The 18,939-nt window shown below is 39.6% G+C and overlaps 1 protein-coding gene across 1 annotated transcript; it reads left to right on the forward strand.

Moving 5' to 3' along the window:
* Positions 1–1,415: 1,415 nt before the first annotated feature.
* LOC125481451 (low-density lipoprotein receptor-related protein 6-like) lies at positions 1,416–16,401 on the forward strand (the record flags this gene model as incomplete). The annotated part of the gene is made up of 4 exons (XM_048593010.1): positions 1,416–1,612; positions 11,439–11,570; positions 15,312–15,708; positions 16,193–16,401. Coding segments are annotated over 4 exons (910 nt in total), but the record flags the coding sequence as incomplete, so codon positions are not given.
* Between the last annotated feature and the right edge of the window lie 2,538 nt (positions 16,402–18,939).

The raw sequence follows: 18,939 nt of genomic DNA on the forward strand, positions 1-18,939 counted from the left end.
GTTGGCCTATCTACATACTGTGTCAGGAAACCCTCCTGCACACATTGGACAAAAACTGACCCATCTAAAGTACTCGAGCTATAGCGTTTCCAGTCAATATTTGGAAAGTTAAAGTCCCCCATAACAACTACCCTGTTACTTTCGCTCCTATCCAGAATCATCTTTGCAATCTTTTCCTCTACATCTCTGGAATTTTTCGGAGGCCTATAGAAAACTCCCAACAGGGTGACCTCTCCTTTCCTGTTTCTAACCTCAGCCCATACTACCTCAGTAGACGAGTCCTTATCAAACGTCCTTTCTGCCACTGTAATACTGTCTTTGACTAACGATGTCTGACCCATTTCACACAGTTCTGATCTTGCTTCTTTCCCTCCCTCCAAGAACAATGATAGTGTTTACCATGTCCTCACTTTCCACTACAGTCAAAGGATCATCCTCTGCCTTCCCTACCAATTCCAGCAGTATGCCACAACCAAATCAATTATCTTCTCCGCTCCCTTGTCAGCATTCTACAGGGACAGTTCCCTCTGCAACACTTTGGTTCACTCCTTCGTCATTTGCCTGTCATTTCAATACACTGTTTCTCTCCTAGGCCTGCTGTAGTTTTGCAGCAAAACCCAAGCAAGCTGGAGGACCCACACCGTATTTTTCACTTAGGTACTTTATAGCCTACCGAATTCAACATTTGAGTTCAGCAACTTCAGTGCATGAACACTGTGTCCTCTGTTTTCATACCCACCCCTGCCTCCTGTGGTCCTGTTTTGCATTGATTACCTGACTTGTCTTCTACCAGTCGCATTTGCCATTAACACCTATTCTATATATCCATATCACTTCTCTACCACCATGAACCCTCCCTTTGTCTTTTTCCCTGGGCATCCTTGCCGTTTGTTTAATTTGCTCCCCATATCTCTTTGTCAATAAAATAAAATAAACTATAATTTTCCAGTCCTTCACTATTCCAAAAAAAGTTATATTGAACTTGAAACGTTAACTGTTCCTCTCTCTAGGTGCTGTCATATCTGTTGAGTTTCTTCAGCACTTTGTTTTCAATTTGAATCACCAGCGTCTACAGTAATTAGTTATTTAAATCTCCTTTAAACCTCTTTCCATCAAGCTCATAACTGTCATATCTGGGCTGAAAGCTTAGGAATTACGATCACACACTACTATGTATGCAGACTCATGGCTGTGAGAAGCTTTTAATTTTGTGGCTACAGAAGCTGTTTTTATGTATTTTTGTCTTATTCTTTTGAAGTTGCTAGACATTTAATTGCAGTGCAAAGCTTCTAACAGCTGGTATGCAAATTGTGCTTTTCATCAGCTTTGGTTGGGAAATTCATTTTACTTCATATTTTAGTCTAAAACTGGGAAGCATTGTAATTTTCATTTAATCTGCATTTTTGTTTTGTCAGGCAAGTGGTGGTTGAAGGCTCACTTCCACATCCGTTCGCTTTAACGTTGTTTGGAGACACTTTATATTGGACAGATTGGAACACTCATTCCATTCACGCATGCAACAAATACACTGGAGATTATCGCCGGGAAGTGCACCGCAATATTTTCTCTCCTATGGACATACATGTATTTAACCAGCAGAGACAACCTAATGGTAAGATTGTGTAATTCTCTGTCAGCCAGTACATCTGAATGCATGATACACATTGTCTAATGCTGAATGCTTCTCTCCACCAGCTTGATATTGACGAGTGTTTTCCGATCCACATCTTACCAAACCAAGACATTGAACTCTATAATTGATCCAAGCTTTGATTACACGACAAATAAACTTTATAGCCTTAAAGCAAGTACAGATCTATTTTGGGATAATGTTTCACATTCATACATTGCAATGCTGATAGATGTATGTATACTTACTGCATGCATCATTGTATGGCATAATTTAACTTTTTGTACAATTTGAGGAGCATTTAGATTCTTTAGGGATTTGTTGATAATTATGATGGAGCTTCAGTGGTGAAAAAAATAGCACCTTTTATGACCTTAAATGTTCTAAAGCATTTTATATCCCGTGAATCAGTTAGAAGTGTAGCTACCATTTGTCGTGCAAAGAACATTTAAGTGTTTGTTGCTGCCTCCTGTAGTGCATGTGTGTTGCAATAACCATTCTATTATAGAGAGTAGAACAATTTGAGAAAAGAAATTGCTGACTACATACTCATTATAATGTTTGTGCTTTGTATACAAAGACAGCTTGATTATCATGTTATTATTGAAATTGAATTTTTAAAAAGTTAAAATGTTTAATTTCAACACAAACTGCCCTTTAATTATCCCTCCTATTATGTTGATAATTTGAAAATCCAGCCATTTTAATTAAAATCAGATGTGAGAGAGAAAAAGGGTCTTTCTTCATTCAGTTTGTTCCATGACGTGTAAAGGGTCCATTCTTGAAAGCTTTAAGTACTGCCTTTAGATTAGCAATGATTAGTAATTGTAAAAACACACTGGTAATTATCCTGGAAACAATCTCAAAATACAGAATTCAAGGTTAAGTGATCCCTTGGAATATTGCCATCTAATGCTGCTGAATGTAAGAGTCCTTCCTTGGAAAACCTGTCAGGCTCACACCATGTCTATCCCTGAGGAATGAGTCATTAATGACCTGATATTTTTACCAGGACGTAATAGGTAGCTTTGTTGAACCAGCAACCCACTGTGCCATTGCTCAACTTTAAAACCATTATCATTCCCTCTCGTGGGAATAGTTAATAGCAAGCACAAACGTTTAGAAAGAATTGAAACACCTATTTGAGCTCTGTATGGAAACATGTTCGTTTCTTCAGGTTTTGTGTCTTAAATCCATGCTGCAGCCTTCTCAATACTTTACAATTTAGGGATTAAATGTGCTCACCTATTTGATTAGACAGATTTTTGATCTACAAGGGAATTAACATTATGTGGCTTAGGCAGAAACACAGGTTTGAGGCTCCAATCAGAATAGCTATGATCTTATGAGTGGTGGAGTGTGCTTCAAGGGCCAGATGGTCTACTGTGCTCTTATCTATTATGTTCTTAGACTGTGTGGAAGACTAATGTTTACTTATAACTACAATTCCTGAAATGGAAACAATTCTATCATCTGACATGCTTTCAATGAACTGCTGTATACTGATTTTCAACAAAGAGGTTTATAATTATAAACCCAAGATTAACTGTTAACTAAACAGCTTTATGGTGTTGATATCAGATAAGTATCTAGTTCCTGAACAGAAGGAGAAAACAGTGTTTTTATCCTATTATTATGATCTATATGCTGCTTGGGATAAGAGGATAAGAAATTAATTTATCAGAGAGAGTACGACTCACAACACATCTCTGCTTCCTGCTTTAACGTTTATGAATGTGGTGGGTATTTTTTAATCACTTATGAGAAGTGGGCATCACTATCAAGGCTGGATTTTTTTTTTGCTTATTCCTAATTGCCCTTGAACTGAGTGGCTTGCTCGGTCAGTTCAGAGGCAGTCGTATCACTGTAGGTCTGGAAAGTATGTAGGCCAGGCTCTACAAGGATGTCAGATTTCCTTCTCTGAAGGACGTAAATGAATTAGATGTGTTTTAATGACAATTAATTATAATTTCGTGGTCATGATGATTAAGACCATTATTCAATTGCAGATTTAATGACCTGACTCTAAATTCCACCAGCTGCCATTATGTGATTTGAGTGAGCCTCTGGACTACAAGTCAGTGACATTGCCACTATGCTGCTCTTCCCATTGAAACTAACTGGATTGACTTAACGTTTCAAAATAATTTAAAAGATAGTGCTTGAGAAAATTATCATTTTTCACAGCATTTTTATATATGAAAGAAGACGCTTGAGTGTTTCCACAGGGCGACGCAAGAATTATTCAGGGCCTCAAAACTATTTGTTTTGAATTTTATTTTATAAACTGTAACATCATAACTTTAATTCTGATCATTAATCTCACAGGTATACCAACATACTTGGGAGCAGACTTAAGCCATTCAGCTCCTCTGGGCTGCTCTGCTATTTGATGAGGTGTTGGCTAACTTGAATGTGACCTTAAAACTACTTTCCTCTCTGGCTCCTAAACCCTTTGACTTCCTTGTTAATCAAGAATCTGTTTAACTCAGCCTTAAAAATATTGATACCCAGTGTCCCTCGCTCACTAGGTAGAGAATTCCACAGATTAACAAACCTTTAAGAGAAAGAAATTCTCCTTATCTCTGCCCTCTCTCCTCCCCTGGGTGAGGAAATGTCTTCCCAGTATCCACCCCATCAAGTCTCCTCAGTCTCTTGTTTCAACAAGATCCTCTCTCATTCTTCTAAACACCAATGTTCACATGTCCAACCTTACCTCATAAAGTGATACTTTCATCTCATCAATCAGTCAAATGAAACTGCTTCAGATGCAATTATATACTTTAAGTAAGGAGATGACAGCTGTGCACATAACTCTGTATATGGTCTTACCCCTGTATAATTGTGGCAAAATGTCCCTATCTTTAAGTTCCGTTTCCCAACGAGAAGAAAAAATTCATTTGCCTTGCTAAAGTTGATGTGCTTGTGTGCTGTTTTATTGTGATTCATATACCTGGACATCTAGATTCCTGTGTACCACAGAGTTCTCTAATCTTTTTCTATTTAAACAAAATGCTGATTTCTGTTCTTGCTGTCAATCATTCATGTTTACCCATTAAACTCCAACTAGCACATTTCTGCCTGTGAGCATAACCTATGTATATTCCTTTGTAGATTTGTTAAGTTCTCTTTACAACTTGCTTTTTTACCCATCTTTGCAGCATCAGCATGTTTAGCAGTTGAGGCCCCAGTACACCACTGTTTATACAGACATATAAATTAGGAGCACAAGTAGGCTGTTAAACCCCTTTAGCCTGCTCCATCATTCAAGAAGTTTGTAGCTAATCTAATTATAACCTGTGTATTCCCACCTATCCCTGATAGCCTTTCAACCTCGTGACAATTGTCTGTCGCCTGGTTACAACCATTCAATGACTCTGCCTCTGCTACTTTTTCATAAATTGCATTCCAGAGGCATACAATGTTTGGAGGAAAAAATTGCCAATCTCTGTTTTAAATGAATGAGCCCTGATATTTTAACCAATGATCCCTAGTTCTAGAATATTTCGTAAGAGGAAACCTCCTCCCCATATTTACTCTGTCAAGATTCCACAGGATGTTGTACGTTTGATTTGGTCACTTCTGACTCATCTGAACTCCAGCAAATACAAGCCTATTCCATCCAACCTTTTCCTCATAAGTAAATCTCTTCTCCCATTCCAAGTTTTATTCAGGTAAACCTTCTCTGAACTGTTTCCAATGTATTTATATGCTACCTTAAATAAGGTGAGGCGGTCTTACCAATTCTCTGTACTTCAAAGGCATAACCTCCTTTTTGTATTCGCTGTGAAATGACGTCATTCTGTTAACTTTCCTAATGACTTGGCATGCCTGCATGCTGACCTTCTGTCCTCTTGCGTGAATTACACCGAGAAATCTCCATCTTCAAGATCTACATGCTCTCAGTATTTCTATAATATACTTGTTTTATTCTTCCTGGCAAAATGGACAATTTCCCGCGTTATACTCTGTTTGTCAAAACTTTGCCCACTGACTTAAGTTATCTATATCTTTTTGCAACCTTACCTATGTCCTCTTCACAACTCATCTTCCTTTCTATCTTTGTGTCATCAACAAATTTATTAATCAATCTTCTGTCCTTTCATCGAAGGCATTTACTGTATTTGGTCATATAAAACTTGAACTTTTTAGACTATTGTTTAAGGTTAAATTTATGGAGTCAACTATTACATGGATGCTACTGTTGAAGGGCTGAAATTCATGCTACAGTCCAAAATACCATATCATTAGCAGAAACCCAACTGATCTCTAAACGAATAAAGAAAACAAAAGCACAGTGAATTACAGTAATTACCTGACTCTGACCTGATGCATATTAAAATTTTGTGCTGAATTCTTCCATTTCCCTCCATTTTCTCTAGTCTACTGTTGTTTTAGTTTTTCAAAATAACATTTTAAGCTTTTATTTCTGATGACTTTTTTTTATCAGACATTTGACTTTCCTACAGGCTCACCGATCATTTCCTCATCGTAACACTTATGTACAAGTGAATACCTTGGCTCTCAAATGTTGATCTGTTATCTGTGGAAAAACTAGGGTTAACTTTTACATGAGATATATCGGAAAGTTCCAGATGTTTTGGCCAAAAATAGGGGGTCGACTTTTGCATGAGATCGACCTATACTCGAGTATATGCATATATATATTTAATATTAGCTTCGACCATTTTCCCTTGACAGATGTTAAGGAAACTGTAGTTTCCCGCTTTCTGTCTCCCTTTTTGAACACTATCTTCCAATGTAACAGGACCATCCCCAATGAAGGAATGTTTGGAAAGTTAAAAATCAACTAACTCTTTTCACTAGTCACTTCTTTTAATACCTTGTCAGCCTATGTCTCCAGTCATTTAGTTTGTACCCGCATATCCAGTGATTGTGACTTTTTTGAGTTCCTCAATCCCTTCCATTTCCTGGGATATTCTTTGTATCCTGTGAGGTGAAGACCACTGCAAAATACCTGTTCAGTGTATCAGCCGTTTCCTTATTATTCATGACACATTTTCCAGTCTTACTTTCTATTAGACCAATGTTCACTTCATTAACAATAACTTCATTCTTTCTAACTTTCTCTTGTACTCTTATTTTCCCTCTTTATCTCTTGGTCAGTCTTTGTTTTATATTCTATCTAATCTTATGACTTTCCACTGTCTTTGCACAATTATATGCTTTTTCTTTTAGTTTGATGCTATCTTTAATTTTCTAGTAAACCATGGGTGTGGGGCTGATCCTTGGAACTTTTCCTTTTCAGAATGTATTTAGTCGAACAGAGAGACCTAGGGATTCAGGTATATTATTCATTGATTTGATTTATTGTCACATGTACCTAAAAACCGTGAAAAGACAAATCATAATAAGCAAGGACAAATCATCGGGTGAAAAAAATTTGCACAGAGTGAGGCATACCACACAGGGCATGAACGAAGCAAGAACAACATTAACAAGATCAATATTATTTGAAGTTGGAGCCATTCGTCAGTTCAAAAAGCTATTCTTGAACCTGTTGATATGTGTTCAAGCTTCTGTATCGTTTGCCTGATGGAAGAGGTTGTAACAGAGCATTATCAGGGTGGAATGGGTGTTTGATGATGGCAGCCTTTCTGCGGCAACAACAAGTATAAATGTAGTCCATAGACGGAAGGTTGGCTTCTGTGATGGTCTGGGCTCTGCACACGTCTTCTGTAGTTTCTTCCAGTCCTCGACAGAGTGGTTGCCATGCCAGGCCGTTATGCACACGGGCAGTATGCTTTCAGTGGTGCATCCATAAAAGTTGGTGAGGATCCTTATGGACATGCTGAATTTCCTGAGCTACCTGAGGATTGAAAGTTGGATCACAGGTAGACAACGAAGGCATTTGGCACTCATACCTCCTTTGCTCACATCATTGAGTTAAGGAGTCAGGTCATCATGTTGCCATTGTACAGGACGCTGGTGAGGCTATTTTGGGAGTGCTGTGAATGCTTCTGGTCAGTCTGCCACAGGAAGGATATTATTACATTGGATAGGGTACAGAAAAGACTTACAAAGATGTTACCAGGCCTGGAGGGTTTGAGTTAAAGGGCATAGGAGTTTGAGAGTTGGTGTGTTATAGAGATTATAAAATCATAAGGGGTATAGATTAGGTAAAGGTACTTTCCCTGGGGTATGAAGTTCTAAACTATAGAGCATAATTTTAAGCGAGAGCAGAAAGCTTTAAAAGGGACCTGAGGGGCAACTTTTTCACACAGCGGATGGTTTTTATGTGGATTCAACTGCCAGAGTATGTGTAGTTGCAGGTACAGTCACAACACTTGAGAGATATTTGTACAGGTACATGAATAGGAAAGGTTTAGAGGAATATGGGCCAAATGCAGGCAAATGGGACTAGTTTAGTTTGGGAACCTTGGTCAGTATGGATGAGTTTCCAGGCTGTATGATTCTGTCTGGCACTACCTCTCTATTGACCGGTCCTTTAACATAATTTGTTAATTTACTTCTGCTTTCATGCCCTCAGGACTCCACTTATTAAACTTTTAAAAATAGTCTTAGACCCACTCCCCTCTCCCTCAAACTGAATGTAAAATTCAGTCATATTATGATCGCTGCTATCTCTAGATGCCTTCTCTAAGAGGTCAATAAATAATCCAATTCACTGCACAGTACAAGGTCTATTATAACACCGTGTGGTGCTGGAGGAACACAGCAGGCCAGAGGAGCAGGAAAGCTGACGTTTCGGGCCAGGACCCTTCTTCAGAAATGGCGGGGCGGGGGAAGGGGGCTCTGAAATTATTAGAGAGGGGTGGTGGTGATAGCAGGTAGGTTGTGGTGGGAATGGTCAGTGAGGTGGGAGGAGCGGATAGGTGGGAGAGAAGACGGACAGATCAGTGAGGCGGGGAAGAGAGGGAGGGTTGGTCATGGGATGAGGTCAGGGGTGGGGAGATCTTGAAGCTAGTAAAGTCCACATTGAGACCATTGGGTTGTAGGCTTCTAGGGTGGAATATGAGGTGCTGTTCCTCCAGTTTCCAGGTGGCATCATTGTGACACTGGAGGAGGCCCAGGATGGACATGTCGTCCAGGGAGTGAGGGGGGGAGTTGAAGTGGTTCGCGACTGGGAGGTGTTATCATTTGTCGCGAACCGAGCGTACGTGTTCCACAGAGCGGTCTCCAAGCCTCTGCTTGGTCTCACCGATGTAGAGAAGGCCACATCGGATACAGTAGACCACATTAGCGGGTTTGCAGGTGAACATCTGTTTGATGTGGAAGGTTTTTTTTGGGGCCTGGGATGGAGGTGACGGGGGAGGTGTAGGGGCAGGTGTAGCACCTCCTGCGGTTGTAGGGAAAGGTGCCGGGGATGGTGGAGCTAGTGAGGAGTGTGAAGCGGACAAGGGAGTCGCGGAGAGAGCAGTCCCTACAGAAGGCAGATAAAGGTGGTGAGGGAAATACGTCCTTCGGAGTGGAGTCAGATTGCAGGTGGCGGAAGTGGCAGAGAATGATGCGTTGAATTCGGAGGTTAATGGTGATACGTGAGGCCAAGGGGAATTCTGTCCTTATTTTTGCGGGGAGGGCGTGTGAGGGCTGAGATGCGGGAAACGCAAGAGATGCGGTCAAAGGTGTTTACGATCGCTGAGGGGAGCAATTGCAGTCCTTGAAATAAGAGGACACCTGGGATGTTCGGGAGTGGAACACCTCATCTTGGGAGCAGATGCAGCAAAGGCGGAGGAGTTGGGAGTAGGGGATCGCATTCTTGCAGGAAGGTGGGTGAGAGGAGGTGTAGTCTCGGTAGCTGTGGGAGTCGGTGGGCTTGAAATAGATATCACTTTCGAGGTGGTCAGCAGAGATGGAGACGGTGTGTTCCAGGAAGGAGAGAGAGGTATCAGAAATGGTCCAGATGAACTTGAGGTTGGGGTGGAAGGTGTTAGTAAAATTGATGAACTGTTCGAGCTCCTCGTGGGAGCATGAGGTGGCGCCGATACAGTCATTGGTGTAGCGGAGGTGGGGGATGGGGCCACTGTAACTGCAGAAGAGGAACTGTTCCACGTATCCGACAAAGAGGCAGGCATAGCTTGGGCCCATGCTGGTACCCATGGCCACCCCCTTAGTCTGTAGGAAGTAGAGGAGTTGAAAGAGAAGTTGTTAAGGGTAAGGACAAGTTCAGTTAAGCGGATAAGGGTGTCGGTGGAAGGGGACTGGTTGGGCCTGCGGGAGAGGAAGAAGCGGAGGCCCGACCAATCCCCAACACTAACAACCTATACTCCCCTTTACTAGCTAACCCACCCCCGACCTCATCCCAAGACCAGACCCCCACATTCCCGCCTCATTGACCTGTCTGTCTTCTCTCCCACCTATCCGCTCCTCCCACCTCTGACCAATCCCCACCACTACCTACCTGCTATCACTGGCCCCTCCCCTTCTCTCTTTATTTCAGAGCCCCCTTCCCCTCCCCCATTTCTGAAGAAGGGTCCCGAACCGAAACATCAACATTCCTGCTCCTCTGATGCTGCTTGGCCTGCTGTGTTCCTCCAGCTCCATACTGTGTTAACTCGGACTACAGCATTGGAGGTTCTTACTATCTCAAGGTCTAGTATAGCCTAGTCTCAGTGTAGATGGAGTGCAATCATTTTCACAGGGCTCACGCCCCACCCCATTAGCACATGTCCCTGACCCTTCACTGTCAACCCCTCTTGCACTATCGCAGATCCACCAGCCCGCAGGTCCTTTTAATAGTGTAGTGTATGGGAATGTCAGCTTGTATTGCTGTTAATAGGACAGTCACAGGTTTGAAACACGTGGGAAGTGTTAAAGAGACACTAGAAAAGGGAACATTAGCTGCAAGCTTCTTTCCTAGAATGTTCTTGTGTGTTTCCTGGGAGCTTGTTTAATCTGCCTTTGATGGTTTGCAGAAAGCAAATGATAACAATGCATGATCCAGGAAGGTAAGAAATGAGAAAGAAGGAAAGAAATCTCTGAATGTGCTTGAGCCAAATGCAAGTCAGTATTCCTGAACTTCAGGGCATGAAGTGTGAAAATACAGATTTCTGTCTATTGCTGCACTGAAGTCGGAATTGATGAAGGTTAAAAGCAGAAGATAGCTACTTCTTTTCACCTTTTGCTTAGACATTGGGAACCAGCTAAAGTTGTTTTTTGTGTGCTGTAAGCATTAAATGGCTGGGGAAATGCCTGCCTTTCCAGCGCAGTCCACCTTTGCATATATGAGCCAAAAGGAGGGGGTAGAAAATAGTGTAGTGAGCAGTGGGAAAGAGAATCTGTGAAAGGTGATAGAACATGGTTGTTTAGTATGTGTCAGTTTTAATATATATTTGAATGTTGCCATTTATTTTCTCCAGATACTCATTTTACGCTATTTCAAGCAGCAGTTTTGCTTTTTGACCACTGCCCACTTATGATTTGATTACAAACAATTGAATTGATTATAATAGATGGGCTAAGATTGCTTGCTATGTTTTGCATTTAAAATGTTTTGCCATGAGTGCTTAATCTCTTTTTCTGTAACATGGTGCATGCACAACTTATGTCAAACATGTTTTGAACTAGTTTAAAGTGATGCATTTGATGTTTTGATATTTTTAATTTTAAAACTCTGCTCTTATCAAACTATTTGCCAACATATAATTAGGTTGTTAATTCTGTGCAGTAGAGCATCTTGTCTCATGAAAATGTATAAAGTATAACCTCTGAAGTACAACTAATTATAGATATTAAGCATTAAAATCAGTGTTGGCTAAAATCCCAGTGTTGGCTAAAATCAGAAGTTGAGTTTGTGTTAATATTTACAATTCTGTTACTCAAACAGCTACAAACCCCTGTGGCAGCAATAATGGTGGTTGTTCCCATTTGTGCCTGATGTCTCCAATCAAACCCTTCTTTCAGTGTGCCTGTCCAACTGGTGTCCAGCTACTCGAAGATGGAACAATGTGTAAAGATGGTATGAATATAGCAAATATGAAGCTAGATATCTAATTTAGTCACTTACCTTAGAGTCTTTATGTAGGCAAGTGCTTCCTATGAGGTCCCTGTGGTCGCTAGTGAATTCCTTGTTAACGTGAACTTGAAGTTACTCTAACTCCTAGAAATGAGATTCCTATATCACACAGGCAGTGTTTATCTCATGCCCTATCTCACTGTGACTTGGGAGTTCCAAGTATCATTTGTTATACTTTGTGGTACAGTGCTTTAGTATTAGGGTAACAGGGTTTGTTTGATTTGTAAATATGTTGAATTATTTCATTGGGTTTTAACTGAGTGCCTCACAAGGAAATATCCTTTCCACACTTACAATCTAGAACTAGAGATTATAGTTTTAGGATAAGAGGTAGCAGATTTACAACAGAGATCGAGATATTACTTCTCTCAAAGAGTGAAATTTGCTGTCCCAGAGTATTAGGGATGCTGGGAACATTGAATAAATTGGAGGAGGAGATAGACAGACAGATTTTTAAAATTAATAATGGTTGAAGAGCTGTGGAGACTGGCCAGGAAAGTGGAGTTGAAGCTGAGATGAGATCAGCCACGATTACATCAAATGGTGGAGTAGGCTGGAAGAGCTGAATTGCTTATTCTACTAGTTCTACGTTCTTATGTAATAATGAAGAGGCACCCAGCTCCCTCTAAGCTATGTGGCTACACAGCTGCTCCGAAGGTGTGTACTTGGCATGTTAGTGCCACTTGCAGCATTACCTTCTGGTTCCGGAAATTACTGCCAAGCACAGACCACAACGGTCCATGCAGAAGGAAGAAAATTAGTGGGTATGTTGGTGAAAACCCACACGTAGTAGGTCGATATCCACGTGTTGAATTAGGCAGAAAATAACTTTCAGAGATTTACAAAGGTTTTATTTTAAGTCTATCATTTAACACATGCATTCCATTCTAGACCCTTACCTTGTCCAAAAGCCAGCTTTCCACTGAGGAAGAACCCTGCTTTTTTTAAAAATCAACCTGTTCAGATGTGTTACAACACCGCTCTGGAACAGGTGGGTCTTGATCACAGGCCTTCAGATAGGCAAAGGGCCACTGTACCACGTGAGCTCTCAAGTTATAGTCATTTTAATCAACCTGTTCAGGCATACCTCCAGCACAGGTGGGACTTGAACCTGGATTTTCTGGCTCAGAAGGAGGGATACCACCTTTGTGTCCTTAACAATATATCTCCCCCTCACACAAGGATACTAAAATAATGCTGCTTTTGCCCAGATCCGTACTGGGGACCTTTTTCCGTGTGAAGCAAACGTGATAGCCACTCCTCTTCAAGAACCCTTGGGATTTTAATCAGCCAGGTCAGACATGTGATGACACTCCCAGGGAAGGTGGGACGCAACCAGGACCTTTTTGTCCAGAGGTAGAGTCATTTAGTCAGGGAAGCTGGAATGCCAAGTGCAGGATCTGTATCTTCCCTGGTTCTACAACCTATTGTCATAGCTTCGGCCTAACTCTGATGTTTTTGTACTTCCTTACTGGTGTTAAATCTGCCGAGTGTGTGTGCAGCATCTGTTAACAGGTTGGACTTTACACAACATCTGCTCTAAGATAAGATATTCTGAACAATTTTTGTTAAAATATGTTAAGCAAAAGTTAATGAAAAATACCTCACTCTTTGCCCTCCCCAGCAAGTAGTAATCTCATTTATCTCGTTATTTGAATGCTGAGTCAGTTGTGTCCCACAAATAATGCGTTTTGCTGACTTGAGTGTAAAATGGTAACCTTTGTTTTGGGATACCTCCTGGCATTGATTGATGATCTTTGCTATAGAAGATGAGGTGAGCTGACCCTAGGCAAATAACAGCAACTATGGAAACCTGTAGTTGTGAATAGTCAGGATTTACAACTAGGCCATTTTTGCATGTATTCTGCCCACTGCAAGGAGAAGGTGTCTTTTGTTCTGTGGCCCTGTGACTTATACAAGAACAATTCTTCATTCATCTGTACCTTCACTGTTTTCTTTTTCCCTCAGTTCTTAAATTAAATGAGAGCGCATGTTTGGTCATGCATGGTGCAAGCATTGGCCGCCTGGTTGAGATGTCTCTAATAGAGACTGACATGAGCCATTGATACGACTAGACCATGCTATTTACATTCCAACAGCGAAAGCCTGCATACAGCATGAAACCTGATAAATGGAAACTTACAGCAGTGGAAGAAGTTTTGTAGATATGCAAAACGGAGTTTTCTTTCATCCGCACTGAAATTTGTGTAATAAAAACACTGCCATAAAAGAATTTTTTTTTGTAGGGAGACTGATTCTTGTTGCTAGGAGATGAACATGTGAGGGCAGCCCTGATTTTTCAAATGTCTGTTTGATAACAAAAGGAAAGCCACCATAGGTATATCGGAATCCTGTAAAACATTTGGTATTGCTAAAAAACAAGAATATATCCTAAAATGTTGGCTGAGGATACATCAAAATTCCCTATTGCCATTGAGGTGGGAGAATATAGAAAGAACCTCCCAAATGATCAGATTGATCTGGTAAAAGCTCAACACAGACTACAAAAGGTGGAGTATGTATATTAGTTGAATCTCATGGATATTTCTTATTCTGATAGCCGTAGAGATTCAGAGACAAAAAAAAAGTGGTCCTTAATTGTTTACAGTTTTAATTGATTCACTGCTTATATGTTGTTAACATTACCCTGTCCTTTTGTAGGCCAGTTGGACTCCTCACTAAATGCTGCCACTGAATTATCCCTCAATAAAGCCCATATCCAATCTGCACAGCTTGCAATAATGACACCACCAATTGGCATTTTCCCAGGAACAAGGATTATAGTGGTAATGATGCCAAATTGTGTCTGTAATGGAGAATTCATTAATCAGCATAAAGATGCAAATTGCCAAGATAGCATTATCAGGAATATGTATTTTGTCAAATATAACATTTTTGAACAGGATCATTTGTCAATTAAAACTTCCAATATTTTCCTATAAAGTAAAAATTGCTTCACAAGATACTGTGACAATGCAGTGTGCGTCACGTACATCTGTTTCTATTCTTACACTCAGATTTTTATATACCCTAGACTTTCAACCTAATATTTATTTTATAAACAGACATTTTTTTTAAATCAGCCATGTTTAAAAGCAATTAAAAATATAGTAAAACTAGAAGGCGTTGAGCTAGACTACTAATACTTCCTCTTGCTCCTTCTAATGGCAATAGGACACCACAATTGAAGTAAGTTATTTTGTGTCATGTTGATGGTCCATAGAGTCATGACTTATATGCATCTAACAGGCTTTTTAGCCATAGCTTCTCAGCAACAAAGCTGCTTTTGTCATCAATCAAAGCAATAAAACTGCTCCAAGGCTGAGAGTAAAGTATCTGAAGCTGAATGATGGTACCCCATTGGTCACGCACAGCTGTACAAACCAAATTGCTTCACCAGAAATAGTTTAGCTCTTTATTCCTAAAAGATTTTATTAGCAAGTGAAATCAAATGCTTGTAAAGAGATAATTATATTATAGCACATTTTTAAGTCTGTTTCTGTCTGATTTGTGTCTTTCTTGTCCTTCTATTTGGTAAGTGTGTTTTTTCCCTTGCCTTGACTAAATACCATGAAATTTCTGTTCAGGTTAATCTTGTATTGAGCAGCTTGCAAGACAGTCAATAGGGTACAAACTGATGCCAGTTGTCAACTTATGTATTTCTAAAAACAATTTTTTTTTAAGGTGCCTCTGAATTATTGCTGTTGGCTCGACGAACTGACTTAAGGCGGATATCTCTAGATACTCCTGATTTTACAGATGTCATCTTACAGCTGGATGATATCCGCCATGCAATTGCTATAGATTATGATCCAGTGGAAGGGTATATATACTGGACTGATGATGAAGTACGTGCTATCAGGCGTGCTTATCTGGATGGCTCAGGAAGTCAGTTTGTTGTCACCTCCCAAATTAACCACCCCGATGGCATTGCTGTAGATTGGGTGGCAAGAAACCTGTACTGGACCGATACTGGCACAGACCGTATTGAAGTAACTAGATTGAATGGGACAATGCGCAAGATTCTAATTTCTGAGGATCTGGATGAACCAAGAGCAATTGTGCTTGACCCAATGTCTGGGTAAGAGCTTATTTAATATTTCTTGCATATTTTTGGGGGGAAGCTTTTTGTTTGCTGAAATCTGATTGTTGATGAAGCTTAAATTCACCTGTGTTTTTGAGTTTAGAAGCTCTTCTTCATAGGGGAGAGAAAATTCAAACATTAAAGAAATCACTGTTTTATATCATAAGGGGTCTTGTAAAATTTAATGGTGCTGTGAACTCCTATCATGGAAAGTAGTGTTAGTTTATTTCATGTAACATTGTAGGCTGGACAGATAGAAATATCAAAATTTGACTGCAAGGGCCTTCAGCCATAGCCCTGTTTCTATTTATGACAGTATAGGTGTGTTAGAATGTACATTGTAGCAAGTATCCTGTAATATTTTGTTTCCTCACCCCTTTTAAAATCCAAGATGATAAGCAATCGTAGTTGGTATTTTGTTCATTTTTGCTTTAAAAAATAAGCAGCCAATGCCACATTTGTCTTTGTTTCCTCCAAACAGGCACATGTACTGGACAGACTGGGGAGAGATTCCAAAGATAGAACGTGCCGCTTTAGATGGATCAGACAGAGTTATCCTTGTTAACACTTCATTGGGCTGGCCAAACGGTTTGGCCCTGGATTACAAAGAAAGAAAAATGTACTGGGGAGATGCAAAAACTGATAAGATAGAGGTTTGTATGTAAATGCGTTAAAATGTTAACCGCCATAAGTTTTGCACGCTTTTAAACTCTTGTGCATATGCTTGATTTAATTGTTCCAATTGAAGTAGTTTAAGAACTTCTGGAATTATTCAAGGCTGTTTTTTTTTTGTTTGTTTTCATGCATGTCAGTTTTCATTGCTGAACTTTTTAGGTTAAATTCCTTAAGGTATTCAGCTTGTTTTCTCATGACTAGTGCAGCCACTGTGGAGTGGAGGATAATACCATCTTAGGTTTTGATTTTATTTAGCTCTGTTCCACACATGTCCCAACCCACTGTACTCTTTGTATCTTACTTTATTGGCCTCTGGGAAAAGTATCATGCTCAAATAATGAGCAAGAAAAAGTTTTGGTCTATGTATGAAGGGATTTTTAAAAGATTAATAGTTGAAATATTCCTACTTCATAACCAACTCCTCCAAATAAATTCAAAAGCTACTTAAATTATTTAATTAAACCTCTTTTATTGAGCATCTTAGCAAAGCTATAAAAAATTTGTATTTATGGCAGTATTCTAATTTTTACAAACAATGAAAGATTACATTTGCAACAATGCAATAAGTTCCAAAATGCAATAAAATTGTATTTATAGGTGCCACAGTTAATGTAAAGAAATAAAAATAGCTGTTGCGTATCTCATATGTTATAGATTCATAGAATGGTTGCAATACAGGAGGAGGCCATTCAACCCACTTGTGCCACAAGGTCCTCTAATTTAGTATAATATTCAAATAGGTTCTTCCCTGTATGTTTTAGCAAATAAGTAGGCCCACATTAAAAGTCTGCATGCCCAAATAGTAGTCCACAATCTTTTGCTCAAGGAAATTTCACAGGTAGTGAGAATGTGTGGTGTTTTTTCACACGTTGATGTGATAAGGATAAGCCACTATCCTCGAGTATCTAATTTATCTTAACTTGACAGACGTATCCACAGACATCCGGAGACTTTATGATGCATGTAATGATAGTGAGGAATGTGTATGACTAGGAATTCAAAATGGTTCTTTCTTCTTTTATACACTACCTGTGTCCCTATTGGGAAATAAATAATCTGCTTTCTGGTGAAGAGAAAAGGAACTCGGCACAGTTTAATTTTTTTCAAACCTTATCCATTACTTTGAATATAATCCCAACAGAAAGTCTGTTTTGAAGAGTTTTATGCATTTTGCGAAACAAAATCTTCGTGGCAGATCACCAATTGTTAAAAGCATTGTAACTGATTTAAGTTTAGTTTGAAACAATATACCTGGAATCATCAGCTTAATAGTCAGACTTTGTGTTTAAGGAATCAACAGTTGTATCCATTTCTTGTGAAGGATTACTGTGATGTTTGCCGGGGGGAGGGAAGTGGGTTTTAGCATACAACTGTAACACTGCTTCACTCAGTCAGGCTTGGTTGGTTGGTAAGATGCTGATTTAACAATTTATGATAAGATTTGATCCTACTCTGTTGCCTTCCCTATATGTTCACATCTCTTTACTCAGTTCCTTTTTTTGATGTTAGTTTTGTGCTGCATATTCCTGTTATTAATGCACAAGCATTGAGAAAAGAAACACGAAACATTTTGAAAACTCACATTTTTTAAGTTCATTTTTTGCCTAAGCCTTTGTGCAACTCCAGTGTTGTCCTATTTGATAAGGTCTAGACAAACTGCATGCAGATAGTTCTATTTTCTTTGACCATCTTGCTATATTATTATTGTGACTTATTCACCACATTGTTGATATTACTCTCCATTGATATGGCCACAATAGCTGACCTGAAATTAATTTCCCCAGCCTCTTCCCCACATAGTTTAAAATGTTTTCAAAACAATATGCTCTCCCTGTTTGACAAAGCTTCATTTTATACACAAGCAAAGCTAATAGGCATTTATCATGGCCAAATCTGCACTACCATTGAGATCTACAGAAATTATTATCCAAATTTCTTATTCTTCTTGTTTCCCTACCTTCATTTCTTCCTATCTGTGCTAAAAATCTTCGTCTCAGCCATGCTATTATCGGATATTGGGAGCAAGTCTCCATCTTGCCATTCTATAAACAGCCTGTTAGAGGGCTGAAAAAATTGTAATGCAGATGACGTATTTTTAAAAAGCAAAATTTAATACACACATTGTGCTAATAATATATAGTAGATTTAAGAACTCCGTACAAGTTGTGTTAAGATTTTTGTTGAATGGCAACTTGAAGGTACAGCAACTGCAAACTGGCCTTAATGTGATATTTTCAGACTTTTTTTTTAAAATGCACTTCTTGTGAATGCAGGTTTGCCTATAGTTGACCTTTCGATTGCATAGTAACCAATTGTGTGGATATTGTGCAGATGCAGTGTTACATCAGCAGAGACAGATTCATTAAGAAGTATTGGCATGGCTGCTGTACTACAGGAGCCCCGAGGAGATAATAAGCAGCAGCAGGGGTTAATGGAGATCGGCAGGAGGTGCAGCAGGATGCTTTTGTCCTGAGTTTATCTGGCAGTGTACAGTGGGCAAAGCAGCCTGCTACTTGGAAGTCTGGTTTGTCATTATTCGCAGTTGGTTGCTGC

This window comes from Rhincodon typus, unplaced genomic scaffold (assembly GCF_021869965.1).
Source record: "Rhincodon typus isolate 14 unplaced genomic scaffold, sRhiTyp1.1 hic_rhity00002203, whole genome shotgun sequence".
NCBI lineage: Eukaryota > Metazoa > Chordata > Chondrichthyes > Orectolobiformes > Rhincodontidae > Rhincodon > Rhincodon typus.